This window comes from Polypterus senegalus, chromosome 18 (genome assembly GCF_016835505.1).
Source record: "Polypterus senegalus isolate Bchr_013 chromosome 18, ASM1683550v1, whole genome shotgun sequence".
Lineage (NCBI taxonomy): Eukaryota > Metazoa > Chordata > Cladistia > Polypteriformes > Polypteridae > Polypterus > Polypterus senegalus.
This window is the reverse complement of record NC_053171.1, coordinates 73,757,697-73,770,078: the sequence shown is the minus strand read 5'-3', so window position 1 is coordinate 73,770,078 and position 12,382 is coordinate 73,757,697. Positions and strand designations below refer to the sequence as shown.

General features: G+C 39.3%; 1 protein-coding gene across 2 annotated transcripts in view; it reads left to right on the top strand.

Moving 5' to 3' along the window:
• The window catches only part of LOC120518555 (ATP-sensitive inward rectifier potassium channel 10-like), a 42,869-nt gene extending 30,899 nt beyond the window's left edge, over positions 1 to 11,970 (top strand). For both annotated transcript variants that reach the window (XM_039741413.1, XM_039741412.1), the window contains exon 5: positions 8,511 to 11,970. In XM_039741413.1, coding sequence (XP_039597347.1) covers positions 8,511 to 8,944 — 434 coding nt within the window. In that variant the 3' untranslated portion in view covers positions 8,945 to 11,970. The remainder of the gene's footprint in view (positions 1 to 8,510) is intronic.
• Positions 11,971 to 12,382: the final 412 nt, after the last annotated feature.

Sequence of the window (12,382 nt, the reverse complement as noted above, 5' to 3'; positions counted from 1 at the left end):
GCTCGCTTTGCTCGCCACCCCTGGGTATGGGTAACCGGATGTACAATTTAAAGAGATTGTTATTTTCATGGGAACTGTTACATATACATTATAGAACTAACTAGTTTACACTTCAGTGAGTAATTAACCATAGTTAAAAATAGTAAAACGTAATCAATTGAAAGAAAATTATGTTTCATGTTGCGTTAGAGGTGTTTGTTGCATTATACATTTTCATTCTGTTTGTCATTGATATTAACTCTCAAATACTTTTTAAAATTTCACTTTTAGTTTAAAACTTCAGTAAAAACAATATTTGGAATTAACTTTTCTTCTTCGTTTCTTTCTCTCTAATAACCTTTTAACACTTTTTTTCTTTTGAGTCCCAACACACTGAATTTTTAAATGAGGTCTGTGAGATAATATAATAATACCATAATTCAGGATAGGTTTCTCTGTTTGGAATTTCAGCAAAGACAACCCTATCTACATCATCAGCAGTTAATAATTAATTTTGCAAAGTAACCAATTAATGCATGTGAGGCAAACCCCATTTTTGAAATTCGATCGTGGAAATGTATGCTCTGATTTGACTGAGCACCGTTTTGAGTTCTTTCAATAAAACTAAGGCTTTTGGATAAAACTGTCTACTTAAGAAAGTCGGAATATCCAGATCCATTGTAGTCAATGGCATTGTTCTCAAGAATTGACAAATTTCTTTCCACTGTGGATTGCAGGTCATTGTAATAAATAAATCTGGCCGACCGATAGTTCTGGATATTGCCATTGCATCATGATATAACTGTTGCAATGCTCTTGGACTGCCTTGATGTGATGATGGTAATATTACTGCTTTACTTATTTTGAATTTGTCTGAACTATTGATATTTGAATTTTGAACGTGATCAATGAGACCTTGCATATGTTCTGTTCTAAGTTTTGCTTGATTCGATTTAATAAATTAGAGACCATTACCTTTGACTTTTAGATAAGCATTAGTAATGTAATGTTGCGATAGACATTGAGATGACAGAAGTGGGTTAATTACTTTGGGACATATCGCTAATTTTCACTCGAAATATTGTTTGGGTGTGATTCGTTTATCTGATTTCGTGTGTTTTATATTATACGACCATCCTGTTTCACCATCAGGGAAAAGCAAAGGAATGAGTAAAGGATCGGATTGAGGCGATTTATTAGACAAAAATGACAAATCATGCTTTGCTTTTGGATAAACACAAATATCAACTCTGTCTTTCATATCTCCGTCTTTCGAAACTGTTATCGCTTACAATTCGTCACGTGTTGGTTTATTATAAATGCGACCATGATCTTTTGGATTCATATAGAAATTGCAGATAAATTTCTCATAAAATTCAATACTTTTGGACGTATAGATTTGTATCCATTATTGGCTGTATCATTTCTAATACATCCAACTGTTTAACTCTTTCGATTCTATTTTGCATCGCTTCTCCATGATCATAAATATACACCTGACCAAATTATGGTTTCCTCGAAATTGAACTTGTCATAGCTTTAATTGTTGCAGGATCACAGAGTTGAGAGGACCGGGGTCTTGAAAATGTTTGAGAGGGGGGAGTGACTTGAAAAAATCACAAGGCAAAAGTCTCATCTCGCGGGACTTGAAAAAATCTCTTTTCCAATAAGTCTCGTCTCCAAAAAGTCTTGTCGCATTGAAGGATTTTTTTATATAATATAAACACATGGACTCAATTGTGACCGTGATTTTATGAGTCTCTGCCAAACATACAGGGACAATTAAATGATATAAGATCCCAAGTGCTGCGCATCATGAAGTAATGTTTGTGTTTATATATCAGTGTTTAATCTTTCAGACTTTTCAAGTGCTCGTTCCATTGACTTAAGGTTACTATTAATTTGCTAATGAATGGTTTATACCAGAAGGCACAAAGAGTTCAAGCTAGGCTTGTCTTCCATCCAGTGTTGATTCCAGTTTTGTGGCTGACAGACCCCATAATTGGATTGTAAGCAGTGCAACCTTGAACTTAATAAGCAGACTAAATAATCAATGGAGGAATGGATTCATTTACTTGTATCGCCTATAGGGGGCCGCGGCAGTTAATTTTATTTCATTACAAAAGACAGCACCTGGAACCAAATTTGATGAGAATTTATGGAATGATTGGCTCAAATGTTTTGCACTTTTCTGGACCTTCTGGACCTGAACTTACTAAATCATCTCCAGTCAGTGTGCTACTCTGGGTTCATTTATGGGTGATTAAAAGATATGTAAATGAGTGAGAAAAGAACAAGAAAGCAAGACTAGATATGAAAATCACAATTTTCGATCTATGTTAGTTTGAAATTATTCTTTTTTTTTGCAAATCACAATAGCCTGGTTCTCCATTTACTATCAGTTCCTATGACTTGTTTAGAACCAAAACATTGCTAGTTAAATCCCGGCCTCTGACTATGTGAACGTAAGCAAGTTAATCAAATCAACTATCCTGCCTTTGCTCCAACTGTCTTATATACATTACAATCGCCTAAACATTAGAACATTAGAGCACTCTAGACGAGAACAGGCCATTTAGCCCAACAAAGCTCGCCAGTCCTATCCACTTATTTCCTCCAAGAAAACATCAAGTCCAGTTTTGAAAGTCCCTAACGTCTTACTGTCTACCACACTACTTGGTAGCTTATTCCAAGTGTCTATCGGTCTTTGTGTAAAGAAAAACTTCCTAATGTTTGTGCAAAATTTACCCTTAAAAAGTTTCCAACTGTGTCGCCGTGTTCTTGATGAACTAATTTTAAAATAACAGTCTCAATCCACTGTACTAATTCCATTCATAATTTTAAACACTTCAATCAGGTCACCTCTAGACGAGAACAGGCTATCCACCCAATTCTCCCAAAATAACATCACGTTGAATTTTGAAGGTCCTTAAAGTCTTACTGTCTTCCCCACTACTAAGTGTCTGTGGTTCTCTTTGCAAAGAAAAACTTCCTAACATTTGCATGAAATTTACCCTTAACAAGTGTCAAACTGTGTCCCCGTGTTCTTGATGAACTCATTTTAACATAACAGTCTCGATCCACTGGACTAATTCCCTTCATTATTTTAAACACTTCAATCAGGTCACCTCTTAATCTTCTTTTGCTTAAACTGTAAAGGCTCAGCTCTTTTAATCTTTCTTCATAATTCATCCCCTGTAGCCCTGAATCAGCCTAGTCGCTCTTCTCTGGACCTTTTCTAGCACTGCTATGTCCTTTTTGTAGCTTGGAGACCAAAACTGCACACAGTACTCAAGATGAGGCCTCACCAGTGGATTATAAAGGTTGAGCAGCACCTCCTTGGACTTGTACTCCACACGTCAGGGCGCTATATAACCTGACATTCTGTTAGCCTTCTTAATGGCTTCTGAGCACTGTCTGAAAGTCGATAGCTTAGAGTCTCATAAGGTGTACTCTTGATTTTCCGACCGCCCATTGTGTATTCAAACCTAACATTTTTACTTCCTATGTGTAATACTTTACATTTACTGACATTAAATTTCATCTGCCACAAATCTGCCCAATTCTGTATGCTATCCAAGTCCTTCTGTAATGATATAACGGATTCCAAATTATCTGCTAATCCTCCTATCATGGTATCATCTGCAAACTTAACCAGCTTGTTACTTATATTCCTATCTAAATCATTTATGTATAATAAAAATAGCAGCGGCCCTAGCACTGACCCCTGCTGGTCACCACTCTTAACATCAGCCAGTTCTGCTGAGTTCCTCGCACCATCACCCTCTGCTTCCTGTGTCTGAGCCAATTCTGTACCCATCTAAAAACATCACCCTGAACTCCCACTTCTTTTAATTTGATGCTTACCTCTCATGTGGCACCTCATCAAATGCTTTCTGAAAGTCCAGATAAATAATATCATAAGCTCCACTTTGATCGTATCCTTTTGTTGCCTCCTTATAGAATTCCAGCATGTTAGTAAAACACGACCTCCCTCTTCTGAACCCATGCTGACTGTTCCTAATAACTCCTGTCCTTGCCATGTGTTGCTCAATCTTATCCTTAATAATTCCTTCCATTAATTTTCCTGTGATGCATGTTAGGCTTACTGGCCTATAGTTACTTGGATCTGCCCTGTCACCCTTTTTATATAATGGGATGATATTTGCCATTTTCCAGTCCTTCGGAATCTCTCCAGTGCACAGTGACTTCCTAAAAATATGTGTCAAGGGTTTATATATGTACTCACTAGCCTCCTTAAGAACACGAGGATAAATATTATCTGGGCCTGGTGATTTGTTTGATTTCATATTATTTAATCTAAAGGATGCTAAGAGTCAACAGGGAACAGTTGGGGTGCCATCTGATCAACCTTGTTTAACAGAAACCAAAAGAAAAAGGTTTAAATGCACAAGACACAACAGAAAACAGGCAAGTTCTGGCATTTAGCAAAGAATTGAGCTTAAATAGTTAGGTCATTTAGGAGCTCCGACCAGTCTGAAATTAAATTCCTCCTTCCAGGCATCTCTGTTTTTATGGTGTGCCACCTAGAAGGGATGAGGCCTTATCTGGGAGATGTGGGTGAGGACAAACGCCCTCACTGGTTGTCTTCTCAGTGTTTCTGGTGGAAAAGAAAGGACAGGGGTCAACAGTACCATCTCTTGGTTTGGGATGGTATTGCCTGCCTCTATTGAGCCCTGAAGGTGATCCCCAGGCACACATGCGTGATAATATAACATAATATTGTATATATAATTAAACATGAAATCAATATTACATTTTGTAAATTGCCTTGGATAATGGTGTCAGCCACATGTTATTTATTTATGTTTTTATGTACTGCATAATAATAATAATAATAAAGGGTAGGCTCGAGAAATGCAGTGAGACACAACATTGATCACTAGTGCCAAGTGTTTTATGTATTCTAAGAGGAGGAGAAGGAGGAGAAGTATATGGAACTGTAAATTTGTGGTGCCTGCCAGAGCCACTAGGCCACATTGTTTGAAAGCCTTAATAAATCTATAGACTGCACCAGCCTTAATATTAGATGCTTACATTAACACAGCTCAGGTTACTTTGTAACAATCTCATTTAAGCTTTGATGACTGCAAGTTTCACACTCCGGCAGTGCTGCAGTGAAGTCCTCTTTCAGCCACACCAAACTGTACTTACCCTTAAATGTCTCACCCAACCTCCACTCATGCGTCTCTGTTGACAGACAAAAACAGATAAATAAGCGAAACATAAAGGTTGGATAAACGGAAAATTAGTATATAAGAAGGATGAAATATTACACACAACCTGAATTCTCCATTCTGATATATACTGCTCAAAAAAAATTAAAGGAACACTTTTTAATGAGAGTATAGCATCAAGTCAATGAAACTTGTGGGCTAAGTGGGGGTGGGCAGAGGGGGTTGTTAATCAGTTTCAGCTGCTTTGGTGGTAATGATGTGAACAACAGGTGCGCTAGAGGGGCAACAATGAGACGATCCCCAAAACAGGAATATATATATATATTGTAAGAAAGGTGCTATATTGCACCTGACCAACACAGATTTGACACAGGTGGCACGTATCTAATACAGAAAGTTTTATTTTTCTTCACCTGTGAGGCACGTCTTTTCTGTGAACCCCACAGCCACAACACAGTCCCAAGCACAAAACCCACACTACAACACTCATTTTCTCTCTTCCACCACTACTCCTCCACAAGCTTTGTCCTCCTCCTCTCGACTCTGGCCGGTGAGTGGTGGTTGCTGGCTCCTTTTATGGCCCACCTGGAAGTGCTCCAGGTGCTTGGTCACCTGTTTCTGGTTGCACCCCCCAGGTGGGGCTGAAGATTAGTCCAGCTAGGCTTAGGGACCCATACCGCACCCCCTGGTGGCTACCCCAGATCCCAACAGGGCTGTGAAGGACTCCATCTCCCATGAAACCCTTCGAGAGACTGAGGCACCGCTCCAACCCAGGGTGGTGGCCATCCAGCGTCCAAGGGGAGGTACTGCACCGTCCAGGGTTGGTCCCCCTGAATACCCATCGAAGGGGCATCCGGCCGTCTACCACTATATATATATATATATATATAAATACAGTATAGTATATATATGTATAGTGAAAGAAAAAAAATACAAATCAGACCACAACCTCACCCTGTCTTAACAAATAAAACAGATAATTACAAAACAGAGAACAAACATCCTCATACAGAGGCAAAGTAATTTATATAAAAACACGGCAAGTGCAGAAAAAGAAAAATGGATGGAAAGCTGTCAAAATCCAAGTGATGAAGTAAGAGCAGAAAACACAATTCAAATGGGGCTACTCTGAAATGTGAGCCTAAGAAGCCTCAATGGTGAGTACAGATAACAGTCCAACAGGATAATGAGTCCTGAAATACCTTACTGACGTGAAATGATAGCTACGTTTGTGACATTAAATCCCTTTCTTTACTGATGCTTTCTTTTTTTCTCTTCCTTGTTTGAAATACATGGTTCTTTCTTTAAATGTATGCACCTTGGAACCTGATGACAGGAAATCCTCTCCTCCAAAAAAGGTCAAGTGTTGTTATTGATGACATCCGTAGGGTTTATAGAGGGAAATTTTTCTTCAGGTGAATTTTTGCTCTGCGCCAGTCCCTAACCCAATCCCCCGCAAAACCCCCCGAATTGTTGGGGAGGAGCAAAAGCTTGAGATTCGTCAAAAATGTCGATCTCCAGTCTTTGACAGAGCCTGATGTTGTGGGGTCCCCTGATACTGAAAACATTGATATCTCGATGTTGGGTGTTTGTCTGTGTCTTGAGGACGGTCTAGAGCTGAAATACTAAACTCAAAATTTAAGACCGGCTGTTATGAGATGATGGTATGCTGATTAGTTTTCGAGATAAAATCATGCAAGTGAAAGAGGCACTGTAGAGGAACCCTCAAATATCATAATTCTACATTTATTAATGAATTATTCTCATCAATTGCTGTTGTAATGACCTATTTTATGATCAGAAAGATCAGCATCAGAGCGATAAATAATTAGTGAAATGTTAGAGAATAGTATAGGTAACTTGGTTCATAGGGTGCAAATCCTACTGATGCTTATGTCTAAATTTTTGAAATATATACAAGAAAAAGATCAGACAAACATAATAATGTTGAACAAACACAATTAATATTATGCACAGCAGCCCTTAGACAACTTCACTCATGTACATTGGACATTGTGTAGATGTACTGTAACTCCCACCCATGACTTTTTAAACTTCCTTTTCTCTTGACCACATCAGGCTCAAGGCAGGACTTTAATTTAGATGGATCATCAGTACTATGAAGAACACCCTCACAAAAATACACACATAGAGCCACACTAGGAACTAAACTCAGGTGCCAAGTGCTGTAAGGCAGCAATGCACAGCACACAACCGGCAATTTATTTTTTACAAATTCTGAAAACAGCTCAAACTCCTAACGGTTCTCAGAATTAATTCATTTTTCTTCCCAACTTTGAACTGCTTATTATAAGGATGGCAATGGTAGACTGTTGAGCTTTGCAGATGATTGCTTAGTGGGATTCTTGGCGGCATGCACAGTTACCAAGGCTTAACAAAAGGCACAGGGCAGACTGGACGTGATGGCTCGAGGATTTGGGGAAAAGCAGCCTCACTCAGCTTGCCTTCACTAGTTACAGCAGTCTGGGTGAGAAGTAAAAGTCACGAGTGCCTCTTATTTAGCATGAAACTCTCACACAATACCTGGCTTCAAATAAATAAATAAACCTGCTCTCTCCAAACCATGACAATTTGCAGTTCTTCACACCCTCACTCTAAAGTGGTGATGGCATGTTCTCCTACCAGCTTCTGTCTTCACTTTTTGACTCACGTTATCAATTCCATTTAGGCCTTTACTTTAGCGTGTGCTGTGCCATTTCCTCTGTGCGTATTTCAGATTATCAATCGGACTGCAGACCCACTTTGTCAGTTGTAACTCTGGGTGCTTCATTCTCATGCAAATATTAATGTTTTCATTGCCTTTTGATTGGGCTTTCTTCCTTTTATAGGGTGTGGGGAGTAGGAAGTGTATTCTTGCTACAGTATATTTCATTTTTTGCATCACTAGTGATTGCTGCGATAAGATCGAGCTGCCCCTAAACCCTGCCCTAGATACGTAAGTTAAGAAAATTGATGGATGGTCGGATGAATCGATGTATCTAGGGTGTCATCTGATTATTCATTTCAGTATTAATAAGTCCTGTGGTTGTAATATTAACAGCATTGTTTTGTAGCAACAAATCTGCTAGTTCTGTAGCTGAGAGGCTCATTCATTACATCTCATTTACAAAAGCATTTATGGACAGCCCTTGATGAATGAGTTATAGCAACCAGTCCATTACAAAGCAAACAGAAACAGATATGAAAGTAACAAGGGAGGTCTTTGAAGCACACATGTGCCTGTAGCAATGAACGGGGCAGGTTGACAATATGAAAAAGATCATCCAGGACTTCAGGAACTTCAGGAAATTAACTTGATACTGTCTTTTACAGGAGGAGGTTGGACAGATCCAGAACTCACTGACTTTGAACTCCTAGTTATCCTCAGTGCCACCGTGGAGCCCACCAGTGCCACCTGCCAAGTGCGTACCTCCTATCTCCCGGACGAAATCCTTTGGGGTTATGAGTTCCCGCCCGTCGTCTCCCTCTCTCCATCTGGCAAATATGTAGCTGACTTTTCTTTTTTTGACAAAGTGGCTAAGTCTCCGAACCCACCAGTTTTCAAGAAAGCTCCACCAAACACTCCCAGTCCTACTCATCACAGCCATGGTGGCCATCATTATGTTCCCTCCTCATGCAGCGAGACCACCAGTTCAGAGAAGATGAGACTGGAGCAGAGCTACAGGGAGAGATCAACCAGCGATGACCGGGAGAGAACCAGGGTTCGAGACAGCAGCCCACTGAGTGTCAGGATCAGTAACGTGTAGTCTGGAACACAAGCTTCAAAGCAGACTTCAGAACTGGGAGAGGATAGCCTGAACCTACTTGTGTGCACGCACATGCGTCCTTACACACGAGTGCGGGGATGCCTGCACTAGCACGCATGCGGGTAGAATACAAGCCCTCCTTTACCCACAACACACCTTCTAACCAGCATCATAGGCCCCCAGGCAAAGTAGTGCACCGGGGCCCCTGTTTTGATAGCGGAACATAGACATCAGAAACCTCGTGGGCCCCTATGCCCCTGGGGCTCCCGGTCAGTGCCAATGCATTAAGACAGCCCCGCTTTTAACGCCTAACCTTTCTTTACACCAATTTTCAAAATGTTGATCTTATTCTTTAGCAAAATTGACTGTAGCTTCTTGAAAAAAATGTTCAGAAAAGGGGGTTAAATTGGAAAATGAACACACGCAATACATACTTCGTCTGATAGTGTCTGGAGCCCAGCCCAGCTCTCTACTGTAGTTTTTACAATGACTGCTCTGTGCTAACTCAACGTTTATTTCAAGTTTGCCAAAAACAGAATAAATAAACTACAGCTTACTTTGTATACGTTACATAATGATGACGCCCAGTCAATTAGTGACTCTAATTAGTACTAATGAAGCCTGTGAATGGAGAAAAAAAGATTGAGAAAAGCAGAGTGATATGTGAGTGCATAGGTTGGTCATTGAAATGAGTAGATAGATAGATAGATAGATAGATAGATAGATAGATAGATAGATAGATAGATAGATAGATAGATAGATAGATAGATAGATAGATAGATAGATAGATAGATAGATAGATAGATAGATGTCCAGAATATTCCAATACTTGAAAGATTTAAACCCCCAGGGAATTGATTTAGCTCTCTTTTTTGAAAAGAGAAACTACGAGACACCCTTACTTTGAAAGGACAATAATAATAATAATAATAATAATCACAATAATACATTTCCGAGGTGTCTCTAAAAGTCTGAAAACGGTGCTTTTCATAGGAAACAATGGCAAGAAAATGAGGAGGAACTGCTACTTGCTTTTTGTTAGGATCGAGTTCATTATTAAAAGTAGTGATGCACATGTCGCTGGCAGGGGGGACTTCTACAAGATCGTCTGTATTACTGCAGGTAATCTTTGCAGGTTTAATCGTATTGTATGAAAAAGGAACAACGTCTTAAGACGTTCGCTGTGTCCAGTATCGTTTAGTTCCACGCAGTGCTATGGAACAATGCACGGTACTCTAATAACGAACTTAATGCCAAAGTCCTAATTTCACACACTCATCTTCTGGTCCCTCATCTTAGTTTGTGTTTTCTTATAAAGAGAAAGGACAGGAGTTAAGGATGCAATCATTAGAAGAAAAAAAAGTAACACATAGAGAGCGTCATTTCTTGTTCGGTACATGAATTAGAACGTTACACAGTCTTAGACCGAGAACAGGCCATTCAGCCCAACAAAGCTGGCCAGTTCTATCCACGTAATTCTTCTTAATTAACAGTGCGACAATGTGCGACAGTGTGGTGCTTTCGTCAGCACTTTTATCTCATGGATCCTGCATCCTGAATAAAGATTCCGGTCATTGTCTGGTGGAGTCTGCCCGCCGTTTGTTACGTACATTTCCTCCATTTACTCTAGCTATGTGTTTACGTTGGTATTTAGTTAACTGCATTCCCACACACCTTCTGACTCCCATTTAACCAAATTCAGGGTTGCTCCACTGGGTTCAAGGCAGGAACAAACCCTATACAGGGCCTCAGTCCGTCGCAGGAAACACTTACTCACCAGGTCAATACAGAAATGCCAATTAATCCATCCTGCATGTGTTTGGGATGGAGAACGCAGACTCGCACACACAAAGGGAGAAGGTGCAGACAATGAGTTGAACCCAAGGTGCTTGAACTGTGAGGCAGCATATTAAGTTAATTAGACAATGTGAAGAGAGTGGCTGTGTGGGTCTTGTGACAGAGTGACGTAGGTAGGTTCATCCTGGATTTACTGGGATTGACACCTGTTTCAGTAAGCACTTTTATAATAAAGCAAACTTCTTAAAACGTAACAATTCAAGAGAGTTTGCTGCTAAATCCTCCATTTCCTATTTTCTAATGACAAAATCTTAGTAATGAATATATGTGACCTTCCAGGACCAAAACTTTAATTCATTCACGCTTACGACAGCTGGATGCTCATGTTTAATCCCTAAAGAATTTTTTTTTTTATTTAAGCGTTTTTGAAATATTATTATAATAAAACACCTTGGCAACTCATTTTTCCCTATTCTTTAAGCACAGTGACTGCCCATGAATGCTGCTTGTAACGTTATCTGTCACATTGTTTGTAAGATGACGACATCTCACTGTAGTCAGACTGACATTGAAAGGCATGCGCTTCCCAAGGTGTAGTGCTGATTCACTCGGCCTCCTGCAAGCATACGGAGGGACTTGAGAGGACTAGCTGGTACAAATGGACGACACAATGTATATACTGAAGCAAAAAACCCGACTTAACAGTACTAGATGCACTTTTCTATTATCTTATAATTAAACTTAGATGTATAGTTTCTTTTTAATGAACAGAGATTTATTTTTTTTTAATGATTAGTGTTTGACTAATAATACATTTGATTTTCCAAGTACTGAATACCTGTTACAGGCTAGTTTTAATATTTATGCGACTAGTGACATCAAAGGCATTAAATGTGGTCTAAAATGAAAAAAGGCAAAATCGCACCTGCCTGGAAAAAGTCACAGGATAAGCTTGATCATAAGAGCCTCCTCTAAAATTAATGTAATTGATGCTGCTTCTCATTAACTGGAATAAATACAAGCAAAAATACTTTTTATATTAAAGTTTCTGTAAATAAAGAATACCACTAGCTGGCTTCTATTGCTTGAAACATTTATATATTATGCAATTATTTGCCATTTACAAATTGCTGCCTTTTCATGCTGTTAAAAACTGCATTTTAGTCTAACGGTTACAATTTTGTTATTGCTTTACAAGATGTGTTTTAAATACATTTTGAATATACATTGCTGTATTGAGTCTGAGTGTTTATTTTTGTTTGGTGCCATTTGATTTTAAGAAAGAAAGAAAGAAAGAAAGAATTGGCCCTAGTGTGTGCTTGGTGTGTGGGTGTGTTTGTGTGTGTCCTGCGGTGGGTTGGCACCCTGCCCGGGATTGGTTCCTGCCTTGTGCCCTTTGTTGGCTGGGATTGGCTCCAGCTGACTCCCATGTCCCTGTGTTCAGATTCAGCGGGTTGGAAAATGGATGAATGGATGGAAGAAAGAAAGAAAGAAAGAAAGAAAGAAAGAAAGAAAGAAAATACAAAATATTACCTTAGTCTGTAAACGGTGATTGTTTTTTCAGTTTTTTCAATGTGTCTGAAAACATTCTGTGGAAGGCTGGCGCCCTGTCCAGGGTTTGTTTCCTGCCTTGTGCCCTGT